This window comes from Schistocerca americana, chromosome 3 (assembly GCF_021461395.2).
Source record: "Schistocerca americana isolate TAMUIC-IGC-003095 chromosome 3, iqSchAmer2.1, whole genome shotgun sequence".
NCBI classification, from domain to species: Eukaryota; Metazoa; Arthropoda; class Insecta; order Orthoptera; family Acrididae; genus Schistocerca; species Schistocerca americana.
Genome location: NC_060121.1, coordinates 150,787,107 through 150,804,559, shown reverse-complemented (window position 1 = coordinate 150,804,559; position 17,453 = coordinate 150,787,107). Strand labels below are relative to the sequence as shown.

At 38.2% G+C, this 17,453-nt stretch overlaps 1 protein-coding gene across 1 annotated transcript in view; it reads right to left on the bottom strand.

Moving 5' to 3' along the window:
• LOC124605103 (hemocytin) overlaps window positions 1-17,453 on the bottom strand; it is a 569,639-nt gene that overhangs the window by 62,544 nt on the left and 489,642 nt on the right. Inside the window, exons 67-69 of the mRNA XM_047136554.1 lie at window positions 16,439-16,540; window positions 13,995-14,303; window positions 12,086-12,189 (exon numbers count right to left, since the gene is read on the bottom strand). Of these exons, the coding sequence (XP_046992510.1) occupies window positions 12,086-12,189; window positions 13,995-14,303; window positions 16,439-16,540 (515 nt within the window). The remainder of the gene's footprint in view (window positions 1-12,085; window positions 12,190-13,994; window positions 14,304-16,438; window positions 16,541-17,453) is intronic.

Below are 17,453 nucleotides of genomic sequence, written 5' to 3'. Positions count from 1 at the left end.
ATATATTGAGAAAAGATTAATTAATGATGACAGCATTAGGGTAGTTAATCTAATGTTAAAAATGTAAACTGGGACCTGGAAAGCTTTAGTTCTGTAGATATGAAATTCAATAAGTTCTTGTCAAATCATAAATACTGCTTTGATAGTTACTTCCCTCTGAAGAGAATGAAAATAAACAAATTCATGGATAACAAATCAAAGAGTCATCAGAAAGTCTTAGGATGCTATATAAGTGTGCAAAGCAAAATACTATCTTGACACCATATGCCAAGTGTTATAGGAAAAAGCACAGGGAAGCTATAATTGCTGCAAAAAGGAAGTACAATGAATCATATATTAGAAAAGGTAACAACAAAACAAAATCTATGATGGAAAGTTATTAATAATTATACAGGCAAACATGAAAGTGGAAGTAATAAAATCACCATAAAACACAAAAATGAAGTTGTTGATGGTCCACTTCTAATAGCTAATATATTTAATGATCATTATATTAATGTAGCCGAAAACATGATCACCACTAAATATAATCCAAAGACAAAGGTAACAACTCCAATAAATGAACGGACAGTGTACCTATATCCCGTAACACCCAAAGAAGTACAAATGGCTATCAGCAAACTAAAGAGTAAAATGACCTGTGGATTTGATGGTGTCCCTGACAATATTATTAAATATAGTACCAATGATGTTGTCTCTCAACTTGGGACATAATCAATGGCTCCTTTGAAACTGGTGTGTTTCCAAATAAACTTAAGCAGTATACAGTAATACCAGTTTCTAAAAGTGGTGACAAGTTTGACATTAAAAATTTGAGACCTCTATCATTATTATCTGTATCTTTGAAAATAATCAAAAGAATAATGTATGAGAGATTGCTAGATTTCCTAAACAAAAATAAAATTCTTGTAAATGCACAGAATGGTTTCAGGAAAGGCAAGTTTACACAAACAGCTCTCTTCAGTGTCCTAAAACTTCAGAATGAGATTTTCACTGTGCGGAAGAGTGTGCGCTGATATGAAACTTCCTGGCAGATTAAAACTGTGTGCCAGACCAAGACTCAAACTCGGGACCTTTGCCTTTTGTGGGCAAGTGCTCTACCAACTGAGCTACCCAAGCATGACTTACGACCCTTCCTTACAGCTTCAATTCTGCCAGTAACTCGTCTCCTACCTTCCAGACTTCACAGAAGCTCTTCTGCAAACTTTGCAGAACTAGCACTCCTGAAAGAAAGGATATTGCGGTGATATGGCTTAGCCACAGCCTAGGGGTGTTTCCAGAATGAGATATTCACTCTGTGGCAGAGTGTGCACTGATATGAAACTTCCTGGCAAATTGAAACTGTGTGCTGGACCGAGACTCGAACTCGGGACCCTTGCCTTTCACGGGCACTTGGTAGAGCACTTTCCTGCAAAAGGTAAAGGTCTCAAGTTCAAGTCTCAGTCTGGCACACAGTTTTTTTCAACAGCTGATACCATATTATTTTCTGATGATACCAGCTTTATTATAAAAGGGAAGAATGATTATGAGATGCAGAAAAAAATTGACAAAACAGCAGAAGTGGCAGAAAAGTGGTTTAAAGGTAACTGTCTAGTTGTCAATGACAAGAAAAACCATATAAGAAACAAAAATAGGACCAAAGTAAAATCCACATTATCGAATAGCCACATTCAGCAAAAGAATCACATAAAATTTTTAAGATTATGGGTGGATGAGCATCTAAGATGGGAAAACATGTAGAAATGCTTAACAAAAAAATTAAGCAAGTACTGCTACATATTAAGAGTTCTTAAAGATTGCTGCAATACTGAAACAATGTTAAGTGCATATAATGCAGACATGCATAGTCTACTGAAGTGTGCTTTTGCAAAGCAGTCTTTTAAGCTCCAAAAGAAAGCTTTAAGATTAATAAGTTATGTTGCTTACAGAAGACCATGTAGAGGTATCTTTAAGGAATTATAAATCATGACTTTACCATTTATATTTAAATTTGAAAGCATATGCTTCATTAAAAACCATTAAGTTTCACCTTTGAATAGTGAGATCCACCATTATCAAACAAGGAACAGGGATGACTATCATAGGGATGTGCACAGAAAATCAATATATCAGGACAGTGCTGTGTACAAACCAAAAATTCTGTACAGTGCATTGCCAGATAGCATCAAAAAAATACCAAACAGTAATACATTCAAAAAAGAACTTAAAAATCTACTAATAAACAACAGCTTCTACACCATTAACAAATACCTGGAATTTCGCTCAAATCTGTAGATCTACTTCATAACTCTCTAAACAAAAATTCATAATTATCAACCATACCTAGACAAAACCAATCTTCTTTCATCTAAGTATGTATGTAAGTAATAATGCACCTAGCTTTTGTGTATGTTACTATGCCTCGTTAACTAAAGTACTGGTATTTAATAGTTTTAGTAAAATCAGCCAAGAGGTTTTACAAGCTTTTCTTCTGTCTGTATGTATGTAAGCAGAATAATGTTTTTGTTATATAGATGTGTTGATACAAATGATAAGATTATGTACATGATTTAAACATGTAATATTTTATACTGTTCTGTACTTCGACAAGTCCAGTATCATGAATTTGATAATATGGGCACTAAATAAATGAATAAACATATACCACAAAAAGGACACAAAGTAAAATCATTAAATAAAAAAAGAAAGCAGGTACACAGAAGCAATTGTGCGAGATAATGTGGAGTATATTAAAACACAGTTGAAAGGATTATGGGTACTATAATTTATTTTCATCAAAAAATATGTACATCACTTTTTTTTGTCAAGTAAATTAGAGGGCACATTCACTTTAATATTATAGTACTCTTTTGTCAGAATGCTAAACATTCCCCACATCTTTGCTTTAGATGTAAAGGAGCTGAAAAAAGTCTTGGCGATTTTTGTGTACAGCAAAAAGAAGAAACCCAAATATTTCTGCAACAGAGAATGTTCAGGCGCATATTTGAAGCACTGTTGCCAGAATAGGTCAATGTGTAAATACTCAGAGTCATAAACAAGGAAAATATTTTGTCCTTAATGTCAAAAACTAAACCAAAATGTGAAATTAGTTTTGTTGTTACCTAATTCATACTTTATGCAAGCAAGATTGAGAAAACTGACGCAAGAGAGTGGAACTTTAATTTCCTCCATTCATTCACACATTCTGTTCCATAAATCCCCTCATGAAGGAAGGGATGTAGAATGGGTAAAGTTATCCAACACTATGAGGGTTGAGCAGCTAGGATGTTGTTCACCTGGCTGATCCTGTGCTTTTTCATAGCTTTTCTGCATTTTGTGTAGCAGGTTCTACTGCATAGATCTTAGGTCAGTTAATTGCTTGGTTTCTTTTTCTATCAAATACTCAAAAGAAACATGGCTTTACATCAGTGACAATTTTTTTATATTGAAATGAATATGTGTTATTTTCACAACTACAACCAAAATTTTTTTATCTTTCCTAAATGAAAATAGGATTAGAAGATGCTAGTATTACAAATAAAACTGTTTGAAAATGGGGGATTACAAGATATTGGTACTGAAAATAAAACTGTTTGAAAATACATGTTTTTAAGAAAGCTAACTTGTCATGTTTGCCTTAGTATAAAAAATTTCACAGCACTTTAGAAAACAAATTCCCACATCACATGTGTCAGAATATTATCTGGTATCTTTCCCTGCTACTTTCACAGATCTTATTTGCTTAGTTCAGCACGAATCTTAGATCTCCTGTGACACCATTTTGACATTTCTCTAACGGGTATCAATTTAAGAAGATGTCTTTTACTGAGTCTGTTTACAGGTGAATTACTTTGAGTGAATGTAACATTCTGTCCTGGATTTTCCATTGGTTGGTTTACTTTCAGTGAAAGTTGATGTGAGTCCTCCTTTGTTCACTGTGGTTCTGTCTCAGCAGCCAGAGACAGTGGTTCTGCATGTGAGTTGCATCAGCGTATGTGCGCGCGCGCTTGTGTGTGTGTGTGTGTGTGTGTGTGTGTGTGTGTGTTCTCTAATTCAGAAGAAGGCCCTGTGGCTGAAAGCTTATTTGTCTAAAACAGTCTTTTTGTTGTGCCTGTCTATGACCCACCACGTCCTCTTTATGATGAGTAGCAGTCTACCCTTTTCATAATCTTGCCATTGTTTCATGCTGGATTTTCCATTGTCTGAACCTATATTACAGGTGACAGTGAGCCAACTTGCTGACTATGAAGATCTTGGTTACACTATCAGTAACTTTGAATACAGTTTGCATTTTCTGCTTTGTTCCAATGCTAACTTTGCGCAGGGATATGCTGCACTTTTTGCAGAGATATGCATGAAAATCTATGTTAAAGGTCGTGATGATACCAAAGTAAACTTAAAATGTGGAAAATGTTGTAACACAACATTGTTAATGATGGGAAAACATTGTATTGAGAGAACAAGGACTTCTGTTGGGACTGACAAAAATGAATTAAAGAAGAAGGAAAACATAAAATACGAGAATGTAAAATCAGGGTTTTACTATGCTTTGAAGGAAGCCACTAGTCTAACCTATTTAGATGCTGCCTTTATTTACACTGCTCCCTATTACAAATGCAACATAAAAAAGGATAGTAAATTTCAAAATTTTACTTATTTTTTGCATACAGTCTAGATAGAAGAATATATGATTAAATAAATGTATACAGATGACAAGGTTGATGGGCACAGCAACGTTTAAAGTGTTAAGCGAAGACGTAACAATGGTCACAGCACCATTAATCTGTGATGCTCCAGAGACCGCCACACTGTCCATGTGGATACTTGTCTTATTTACACTGGTCCCTATTACAAATGCAACATAAAAAAGGATAGTAAATTTCAAAATTTTACTTATTTTTTTGCATACAGTCTAGATAGAAGAATATATGATTAAATAAATGTATACAGATGACAAGGTTGTTGGGCACAGCAACTTTTAAAGTGTTAAGTGAAGACGTAACAATGGTCACAGCACCATTAATCTGTGATGTTCCAGAGACCAGCACACTGTCCATGTGGATACTTGTCTTCCTGCACATAAGCCCATTTCCTGTATCAAGCAATGCAACATGGCTGTATGATTCTCCAAATCTGAGTGAACAATATTCTGTTTCTCAAGCACGAGTCATGCTGGGCTGCTGTAATCATGCAACAAACTGAGGATGGCCATCTCGAATCCAATGATTCTGTATTCATATGGCAGTCGTGGGGATCCCAAGAAATGTGAGCAGTAATATCATGGGGTGATAAACCACAGGTTGATTGGCCAGGATCCTACATCTACATCTACATTTATACTCCGCAAGCCACCCAACGGTGTGTGGTGGAGGGCACTTTACGTGTCACTGTCATTACCTCCCTTTCCTGTCCCAGTCGCGTATGGTTCGTGGGAAGAACGACTGTCTGAAAGCCTCCGTGCGCACTCTAATCTCTCTAATTTTACATTCGTGATCTCCTCGGGAGGTATAAGTAGGGGGAAGCAATATATTCGATACCTCATCCAGAAACGCACCCTCTCGAAACCTGGCGAGCAAGCTACACCGCGATGCAGAGCGCCTCTCTTGCAGAGTCTGCCACTTGAGTTTATTAAACATCTCCGTAACACTATCACGGTTACCAAATAACCCTGTGACGAAACGTGCCACTCTTCTTTGGATCTTCTCTATCTACTCCGTCAACCCGATCTGGTACGGATCCCACACTGATGAGCAATACTCAAGTATAGGTCGAACGAGTGTTTTGTAAGCGACCTCCTTTGTTGATGGACTACATTTTCTAAGCACTCTCCCAATGAATCTCAACCTGGTACCCGCCTTACCAACAATTAATTTTATATGATCATTCCACTTCAAATCGTTCCGCACGCATACTCCCAGATATTTTACAGAAGTAACTGCTACCAGTGTTTGTTCCGCTATCATATAATCATACAATAAAGGATCCTTCTTTCTATGTATTCGCAATACCTTACATTTGTCTACGTTAACGGACAGTTGCCACTCCCTGCACCAAGTGCCTATCCGCTGCAGATCTTCCTGCATTTCGCTATAATTTTCTAATGCTGCAACTTCTCTGTATACTACAGCATCATCCGCGAAAAACCGCATGGAACTTCCGACACTATCTCTCATGAACAAATAAAGCGAGTTGGGTCTCACACGATCGCTGTTTCTGGAATCCATGTTGATTCCTACATAGTAGATTCTGGGTTTCCAAAAACAACATGATACTCGAGCAAAAAACATGTTCTAAAATTCTACAACAGATCGACGTCAGAGATATTGGTCTATAGTTTTGTGCATCTGCTCGAAGACCCTTCTTGAAGACTGGGACTACCTGTGCTCTTTTCCAATCATTTGGAACCCTCTGTTCCTCTAGAGACTTGCGGTACATGGCTGTTAGAAGGGGGGCAAGTTCTTTCGCGTACTCTGTGTAGAATCGAATTGGTATCCCGTCAGGTCCAGTGGACTTTCCTCTGTTGAGTGATTCCAGTTGCTTTTCTATTCCTTGGACACTTATTTTGATGTCAGCCATTTTTTCGTTTGTGCAAGGATTTAGAGAAGGAATTGCAGTGCGGTCTTCCTCTGTGAAACAGCTTTGGAAAAAGGTGTTTAGTATTTCAGCTTTACACGTGTCATCCTCTGTTTGAATGCCATCATCATCCTGGAGTGTCTGGATATGCTGTTTCGAGCCACTTACTGATTTAACGTAAGACCAGAACTTCCTAAGATTTTCTGTCAAGTCGGTACATAGAATTTTACTTTCGAATTCACTGAATGCTTCACACATAGCCCTCCTTACACTAATTTTGACATCGGTTAGCTTCTGTTTGTCTGAGAGGTTTCAGCTGCCTTTAAACTTAGAGTGAAGCTCTCTTTGCTTTCGCAGTAGTTTCCTAACTTTGTTGTTGTACCGCGGTGGGTTTTTCCCGTCCCCCACAGTTTTACTCAGCACGTACCTGTCTAAAACGCATTTTACGATTGCCTTGAACTTTTTCCATAAACACTCAACATTGTCAGTGTCGGAACAGAAATTTTCGTTTTGATCTGTTAGGTAGTCTGAAATCTGCCTTCTATTACTCTTGCTAAACAGATAAACCTTCCTCCCTTTTTTTATATTCCTATTAACTTCCATATTCAGGGATGCTGCAACGGCCTTATGATCACTGATTCCCTGTTCTGCACATACAGAGTCGAAAAGTTCGAGTCTGTTTGCTATCAGTAGGTCCAAGATGTTATCTCCACGAGTCGGTTCTCTGTTTAATTGCTCGAGGTAATTTTTGGATAGTGCACTCAGTATAATGTCACTCGATGCTCTGTCCCTACCACCTGTCCTAAACATCTGAGTGTCCCAGTCTATATCTGGTAAATTGAAATCTCCACCTAAGACTATATCATACTGAGGAAATTTATGTGAAATGTATTCCAGATTTTTTCTCAGTTGTTCTGCCACTAACGCTGCTGAGTCGGGAGGTCTGTAAAAGGAGCCAATCATTAACCTAGCTAGGTTGTTGAGTGTAACCTCCACCCATAATAATTCACAGGAACTTTCCACTCCTACCTCACTACAGGATAAACTACTACTAACAGCGACAAACACGCCACCACCGGTTGCATGTAATCTGTCCCTTCTAAGCACCGTCTGTGCCTTTGTAAAAATTTTGGCATAATTTATCTCTGGCTTCAGCCAGCTTTCTGTACCTATAACGATTTCAGCTTCGGTGCTTTCTATCAGCGCTTGAAGTTCCGGTACTTTACCAACACAGCTTCGACAGTTTACAATTACAATACCGATTGCTGCTTGGTCCCTGCATGTCCTGACTTTGCCCTGCACTCTTTGAGGCTGTTGCCCTTTCTGTATTTGCCCGAGGCCATCTAACCTAAAAAACCGCCCAGTCACCGCCACACAACCCCTGCTACCCGTGTAGCCGCCTCCTGACCTATCCAGCGGAACCCGAAACCCCACCACCCTATGGCGCAAGTCGAGGAATCTGCAGCCCACACGGTCGCAGAACCGTCTCAGCCTCTGATTCAGACCCTCCACTCGGCTCTGTACCAAAAGTCCGCAGTCAGTCCTGTCGACGATGCTGCAGATGGTGAGCTCTGCTTTCATCCCGCTAGCGAGACTGGCAGTCTTCACCAAATCAGATAGCCGCCGGAAGCCAGAGAGGATTTCCTCCGATCCATAGCGACACACATCATTGGTGCCGACATGAGCGACCACCTGCAGATGGGTGCACCCTGTACCCTTCATGGCATCCGGAAGGACCCTTTCCACATCTGGAATGACTCCCCCGGTATGCACACGGAGTGCACATTGGTTTTCTTCCCCTCTCTTGCTGCCATATCCCTAAGGGGCCCCATTACGCGCCTGACGTTGGAGCTCCCAACTACCAGTTAGCCCACCCTCTGCGACTGCCCGGATCTTGCAGACTGAGGGGCAACCTCTGGAACAGGACAAGCAGCCATGTCAGGCCGAAGATCAGTATCAGCCTGAGACAGAGCCTGAAACCGGTTCATCAGACAAACTGGAGAGGCCTTCCGTTCAGCCCTCCGGAATGTCTTTCGCCCCCTGCCACACCTTGAGATGACCTCCCACTCTACCACAGGTGAGGGATCAGCCTCAATGCGGGCAGTATCCCGGGCAACCACAGTCTTAGTCCGATCGGGGGATGCGTGGGGACGAGCTGGCCGTCCCCGACAAACCCCCATCCGGACCCCCACAGTGATACCCATTGGCAACAGCCTCAAACTGTGTGACCGAAGTCAACACTGCCTGAAGCTGGGAGCGAAGGGATGCCAACTCAGCCTGCATCCGAACACAGCAGTTGCAGTCCCTATCCATGCTAAAAACTGTTGTGCAAAGAACGTCTGAACTAATCTACAGAAAGCGCAAACAAATCGACAAAATTTAAACGGTTATTAAAATACAAGATTGCCTAGTAAATGCAGTAATGCTGTTACTTGCGCACTGCTGACACACTGCTCGGCGGCGGAAGGAGACTACGCGATTTTACACTATTCAGGTACTAAAACGTGATGCTACAACTCTCAAATACCGTAATACGCCCGAAATTTATGAATTAAACAATGCAAGTACCAAAAACACGCAAAGAAATTAAGAATTAAACTATGTAACAAATGAGTGAGCTAGGAGTATATGACTTGCTGCTGCAGCTGCTTATCCAACGGCGGCAGGGAGCACACTGACTGCGACCAACCGACACTGGCTGTGCAAAACAAAAACAGAAGACAAACGACTACGCGAATTTACACTATTCAGGTACTAAAATGCGATGCTACAACTCTCAAATACTATAATACGCCAGAAATTTATGAATTAAACAATGCAAGTACCAAAAACACGCAAAGAAATTAAGAATTAAACTATGTAACAAATGAGTGAGCTAGGAGTATACGACTTGCTGCTGCAGCTGCTTATCCAACGGCGGCAGGGAGCACATCCTGCTGCTGCCATTTAATTCCGACATGTGCTGGTACACTTTGTCCTTCTTATGCGAGACATAAAATAATCTTGTTACAAACAGACAACATTCAAATGTAATTTCTGAATGAGAAATCAACTGCGTACAGAATGTAGATGGTGTTATTCCTATTTACTGTGTGTAAGTGCACTGAAATGTTAGATATTTGCTTATCCAACTATGTAGTTCACCTCATGTCATTTTGACAAACAACCCTTATTAGTAAATGGAGTTTTGATGGCCATCAATGTAATACTTCAAACTAAGTATTTATGTAACTTTACATGGAGCATTGTCAGTAGTCTATATTCTGGTAATACCAAGATCTCCTTAATACACATTTTAGAGTTAATGAAAATTTACATTTCTGACTCCAAATATTTTATAAACTATATAAGTGGATAATAAGCTATTCTTCTACTTGGTTTCAAATATCAGAATTTTCAATTTCTTGCCTGATGTCTACCAATAACTGGTTAAAGACATTTGCACCAGAACATAAATCTGCGATTTGAATCCCAGATAGGAACATATTGTCTGTATTGAGACGATTTTTACTTGAAGTATTGTGATGTGAATTTCACTGTTCATTCTAAATTCACCCTTGTTATGAACCACAAATACCATTAGAAAGTATATGTATTTAGGAGTAAAGGAGGGCTACTCAACAGAAAGCAGAAGCATTACCTCATCAACAGGAACAGACAAAAAGACAGAAAACTTGCTATGTTTTGGAGTAAATCTTCTCTCACAGTAGAGTACAAACAAACAAACAAACAAACAAAGACACACACACAAAACACACACACACACACACACACACACACACACACACACACACACACACACGCGCGCGCAAAAAAACACCACTAACACACACCCGTGCCCCTTCATAGTGCTGGCTGGGTGCACAGGCCTGTGTGTGTGTGTGTGTGTGTGTGTGTGTGTGTGTGTTGTAAAGTATTTACATCTATCTGAACTTCCCCATTATAAGAGTATACATAATCACATCTAAGTTTAAGAATCCCTAGGTTTTTCTGGAGGCTCCTGCAAAAAGTTTGGTTATTCTTACTGCATACTTCTGTAAAATAAATACTTTTTTAACTAATCTGCTATGCCTCAGAAGATTACACTATAGGACAGTAATGAATGAAAGGAAGCAAATTATGCTTGCAGTGCTGCAGGCCTATACAACAAGAGAAATTTCTAAGTGGTAAGCACGCAGGCCTGAGCTAAAAGGGCAATTTTTTTTCACCTTGACCACAACTGGATTTGTGGTGACATATACTGCTTTCTTAGCAAAAAAAGCTTCACGGACACATGGACACCACACTGAACTGTTGTTAACAGGATTTTGTCAGAAAGGTAATTAAATACTCTTTTACAAGCTAACTTCTCAAAAAAATTTGAGAGCAAAGGAATGGTTCTACAATTAGATCACATTTGTTTACCTTCACCATTATACATGAGTGGTACTACCATGTACTTCAGTGTTTCAGGAAATACACCTGGACTCATTGGCTGGTTAAAAAGGTAACTAAAAGAGGGCACTGTTTCTGTTGAAATACTGTCATAGCCAGTTACCATTTTTCATTGATTAATCACTTTTGTGATCTCATTTATTGTGGATGTGGCAAAACTGGTGGCATATGCAGTCCCTGTCTAAATATATGAGGTCCAGGGTGGAATAATAAGAATATGGAAGCCATAGATTGCTCCTCACTACACAGTGAAGGTACTGAGTTGCAGGAAGACAGAAACAGAATTTCTACCACTCTATTTGCTGTGCCTGCCTGCGACTCAACAACTATTCTGTGTGGTGTGTAGCAATCTATCCTGAAACTTACTGGCAGATTAAAACTGTGTTCCTGATCGAGATCGAGGCTTGGTCCAGCACACAGTTTTAATCTGCCAGGAAGTTTCATACCAACACACACTCCACTGCAGAGTGGAAATCTCATTCAGCAATCTATGGTTTCCATATTTTTGCTATGCCAGTCCTAGTAGGACTTAGGATTGACTTTTTGTCTCTTTTACCTTCAGATACTGGTAACTGTTAAGGCAGAATTCAATGAATTTAGTGGCAGATGACTTGAATTTAACAACAGATACACTGCTGCTGACATTTTCCTTACAAAGTTTTTCATTTCTTTCTTAACAACACTCCAAATTATCTTTCCTTTCTTCTTGGAAGTTTGAATTTTTTGTGCATAGTAAATGGTTTTACATTTCTCATGACATGTGGAATATTTAGCAATACTGCATGCAGTACACCTGTAAGTTTTGATTGGAGCTAATCATCTGCGTTAAATAAAGTTCTACTTTCCTGTTATGAGGTGCTTTCCCAGTATCAGATGCTAGCTACATTTTCTTTCAACTCCACAGTAACTGTCGGTAACTCATGGTAAAGAAAACTGATACATCATGTCATAAGGATTAAATTTCTCATCTGAACCATACTTCATGATCAGGCCCAGAGGACTGCACAACACTGAATGCCCACCACATCATCTTATGTCATATGATGCCATTTGGGTGCACTACGAAGTTATTTTTCATTTTGATCAACTGAATACTTACCTTTTTGAAGAGTGTCTCCTTTTCTTGCTCATTTCTTGTCCTTTCTCCACCATTGACATCATTAGTTAGAGACAACGTGTATATACAACCATCTTTACGAGGCTCTGCAAATAGAATAACCAGATAGTACTCCACATTATTTTAAACACAAAGATACGAAGAAACACTGTTTAACTATTCAGAACTAATTTAACACTGAATTCAAATGATTAACTGTAGTATATGTGTTATTTTCTAAATTTTCACTTAATCAATCAATCAAGTTGTTGAAGCTTGTACCCCATTTAAGATGTTAAGTCCTGGGTGGAATGCAAGTAACAGAATGAGTCTGGGTGGAATGCAAGTAATAGAATGAGTGAAGATAACAACTGGCACATAGCAAAGTCTTGAACAAAGAACATGCACATAAGGATGCTGGAAAATAATAGTTCAGCTGACAAATGGGTGTATTTTTTCTTAGCATACACAGAGATTCAGATAGATAAGAATTGTGGCAGTGGTGAAACAGGGTAAGTGAGAGGAGGACACATTAATTCTTTTTTGTTTTTTCATAATATGCTGAAGTTTTAGAGTATTATTTATCAATGAGAGACAGTTTATCGTTTGTACTGTTGCCTTTTTTGAAGTGTAGGTACACTATCAAAATTCCTCTGAGAATATATCAACAGATTTGGCTGGCAAAAAATCTGTAGCCACTGAGTGAATAATTGATAGTGAAATACAGATAGATAAAGCATTTATACAAAATTAGCTGTCAGGTCTGCACTTTATTTATCTCCGTAGATTATACATTTTGACAGTTGGCCCTCAGCAGATCAAAACACAATGGAAATTTCCATATAGTGTATCATATCAGAAACAGTACTTACATGTAATGTGTATAAGTGAGTAATATTAGAATAATTGAAAAACTCTCAAGTCTAAAACCTCTGAGTTTTTTAAAATTAACAGCCTGTTCTAGCAAGCAGATTTTTCTCAAAGACTTCTGATTATTTATCATGATATGTTATGCAAAGGAGTTTCCATTTAAATGTTTTCACTTTATGAAAAGTAGAAGGGAAAAAACGAATGTTCAGTGTTTTCAGTGTTTAATGTCAAGTCTTTTAAAAAAAAAAAAAAAAAAAAAAAAAAAAAAAAAAAAAAAAAAAAAAAAAAAAAAAAAGAGAGAAGAAGAAGAAGAGAAGAAGAAGAAGAAGAAGAGGAGAGAGAGAGAGAGAGAGAGACACAGTGTGTGTGTGTGCTTATGAACATAAATATGACTTACAGACACACAGTCATCAGCTTGAATAATGGAAGTAGTCATAGTAAGACAGTCGTTTGGAAGGGTAGAAATGAGTATGTGGAAGCAAAATGTCAAAGGACTTCATGAAGTAAATTTGATAAGCTGAAATTTTGGTTAAAAAGTGCCAAATGACATGAGGAATAAAGATAAGTCAGGCGTTGCTAAATAACAATGGCGATAACTTGCAAAATACAGTTTTCTCATTAGCAATGAAAGCAAGAAAATTTGTGCAAAGCTTTACATGAATTTTTTTTAAAGTGCATTTTTCACTACAACTGTCATTTTTTTAACATTATTCCACCAACAGTACTTGATGTTTCTACAGGTTCGTTCACCACATTTGATGAAGCTGTAGATATAAAGTATGAATATATGTTCACCAGAATTAATTTTACATGCATTTATATCTTTAAAATTGTATCACACTATATTAATGGAAACCCCATTCTCCTAAATCAGTGTAACAGCAACATTTTTGTTAACAAAGGCTAAGAAATATCATGTTTATATTTCCATTCTGGAACTAACATTACTGCTCATTGACCACAGGGATCGAAATGCAAGTTCTGGTATAGCATAGTTTCAATCTGCACTGGCATGAATATCTGAAACATAACATTTACTTACCACATGCATGACGTGGACAGCATTCACCCATCACAGGTGACAATTCCAGCAATTCATGGTGAGGTGGGCAACTTTGAGGGGCAGGACACAAACTTATGTTGCACACTATTTCTTTCTTTGGACAACAGCCGGTATTATTCCAAATAATCTCAAAGCCAGGTGCCAGTGGAACCTTTGGGCGTGTTCGACGCGTGGGTTGTGCAGCCGGAACGTATGGACCTGGTACTACCTCTAAGTCTACATCAAAAACTTCTTTAAGCTCATCTGTCTCCTCTTCCTCAGGATTTTGTGGTTCACATGGACGGCACACTGAAAAACAGACTTAACTCTTAGAAGAGCTGAAAACATAACAATGAGCATAGTAAACACATAAGTTCAATGTCAACATCACAGGGGAGACATGATTTGTATGGAAAAAACAACAGCAACAAAAATTAAATATAACTGATCAATGTATTTCTGCTACAGTAAACAAATTTTGCATAGAAGAACTTGATTTGCAGTTGCATTTTAGTCTCCCTTGCTTTTATTTGATAATCAAATTTAAAAAATACAACCTTTTGTGTAAACAACTGTCTCTTTTAGTCCAATGAATCAAAACTGTCATCATAGACCTCATATATTACTGTCAGTTTACTTTAATCTGATTTTCATATGAGCACTTTTGTGATATTTCTTCTTTGCCTCAATGATTACTAGATTTACAAATTTCTGATACATAAATGCTGCCAGTTTCTGTGTAATAGATGCTGTTTATTGTTGGGTACTTTGTGCAATACTATATTAATTCATACTTCTCTGACGTATTTCCATTGTTTGTAAATTATGATCCTTTTGTAAATTTATGGATTAGAGACAAAAAGCAGATCAGGGTACATATGTGAGCTGTTTATAAGCCATATAACTCCCTCTCACACTTCTTGTTTTCACAGATAAGATTTGCCTCCTTTTTTTCTGAATCTTGTAGTGCCTATCTCTAGATCTTGTCAGCACCATATGCTAGGAAATATTAAATCCACTAGTTAAGAGCAGTATTTGCACTATGACAGTTGGTATCATTTGAAAGCGAAATGTTCCAACAACAACAGCCTTGAAATTTATCAGATGGAACACTGGTTCACTATACAAATACATGGCTGGTCTCACCAATGCAGTGTCCCCACCAAGCCAATACAAAGGCACATTTCCAACATCATAAGCCTTAACTGGCTGATTCTTCTAAAATATGACAAAAGAATGTACCTGTTTCACAATGGTACCCTCCTCTAAAATGGACCAGCTAACTCCTCCACTAAGGAACTGACTCTTTTTTAAATCATGTCTCACAATGAGACCTGCCTATTCATATTTTCTGACACATTCCAAAGTAACTTATAGTTACCTTTCAAGTCTTCTCAGTGTTGTAGTAAGAACCTGATACCTTCTCAAAAAAATCTTCTTGCAATTTTATTTACACCATTTTAATTGCTTTCACTACTGTATCTTTCTGTTCATTCACTTACTAGTCATATCTCCCAAAAGAATCACTCCATGAAAGGAATAGCTGTCATAGAAACCACTCATATATATCAAGTAAAATGTAACTGCAGTTCAGGCTTTCATGGTGGAACTATGAGGATCAACAAATGACGTATCTAGAATCTACTACATTCTGGAACACCACAGCAAGTCTGCTTTCCCCACGTGAGTTATTTGCACTACATCGTCCTCTAGTAGCTTGTCAGAACTTTATTCTTTCTACAGCATGTGTTTGTTTCCTGTCGATCACACAGCCTCAATTTATATTGTTCATTTGTGTTGGTGACAATTTGCTCTCATGTCTTCCCCTTCTATACCAGTTTTATGCCACCATTTTTCCATTTATTTACATCTTCTTTTATTTTGCCTGAAGTTTGTACTTTTTTGTTCTTTTCCTTGCTTTCATTTCTCCTACAGTATTTGATTTTCCTACTCTCTCCCTCCCCCCTTTTACCCTTTGTTACCACCATGTTTGTCTCATCTACACTACTAATGCAACTCTGTCATTCCCTTGGATCTGTTTTGTCTAAGCACTAAAATTAAAAACCAAATCTCCAACAAGTAAGGGTAATTGATAAGACTGCACTGACAATACAAGTTGAAACAGGTGTTACACATCACATGGACAATTTCAAATACTCAGTTTTTTCAAACCTCACATTCTCACATACAAAGTATGTAAAAAATTGAAGATTCAGATTAACTGGACAGATTACTACAGTGTGTGCTGTCTTCTAAGAGAATTCTGCAAAATGTGTGAAACAGTCTTCTACAAACGGTTCATGATTTCCAAAGTAAATAAAACTCTACATGTAAATGCAAAGGCTTTTTGTGTTTATGGTGTTGTAGCTGAATAAATTTTGTTTGTGGACTTCAAGGTGTTGTAGCTAGAATACTCAAAAGTTTTTTCATGCACTTGTACTTACCACAAGAATAAGTCTTGCATCCATTTTCATCTGTTATGAAGCTTAATTCCTGATCTTCAGCACAAACTGGTTTTTTAGTTTCATTTATGCAAGGTATCTTTTCTGTAAAAGAAGAGAATTACATAATTAAAACTAATACATATATTTATTTATAGGTGAGAGATCAGCTTGAATTGAACAGAAAAATGGCTTGGGGCAGGGAAGTGCACTTTCACCATTACTCTCCATTGTAGTGATGGATGATATAATGAGTACAGCAGCACAAGTAATTGGTGAAAGCAAGATGAAAGCTATGGTGTTTGCAGATGATCTGATGATTTGGGGGAATAAGGAGGAGGAAGTACACGAGTAGTTGGCCGTATGGTAACGAACAGTACAAGAATATGGGATGAAATTTAGTATAAGTAAGAGTGAGATGATTATCACAACAAGAAAGAAAGGAATAACAATTGGTGAGGAATGATTGAGGAGAGTGGAGAGTTTCAAGTACCTACACAACCTGATACAGGAAGATGGAAAAAACGACAGAGAAATAAACGAGCGGGGGAGAAAAGCAGAAGCATTTTGGAAGAGTGTCAGAAGCCTGATATGGAGCAAGGATGTACCCCAAATCAGTAAAAAGGTCTATGTCCCAATCATGACATATGCATCAGAAACCTGGGTTATGAAAAGCAGAGAGAAAAGCAAGGTATGAGCTAGTGAGATGAAATTCTTGAGAAACAGCATTGCAGTGACAAAGATAGACATGTTAAGAAATGAGAGGATCAGAGAGTCAATGAAGGTGGAACCATTACAGGAGGAGATAGAGAAATCTAGGCTGAGATGGTATGGACACGTTAAGAGAATGGAGGAGAAGAGGATACCCAGGAGGATACACGAGATGAAACTGGAAGGAAAGAGACCAAGAGGAAATGGCGAGACAGATGGCTGAAAGGAATAGAGGAATGCATCCAGAAGAAAGGAGAAGACTGGACCAAGGTGAAGATGGAGAGATGGTGGCAAGACAGAAGAGGAT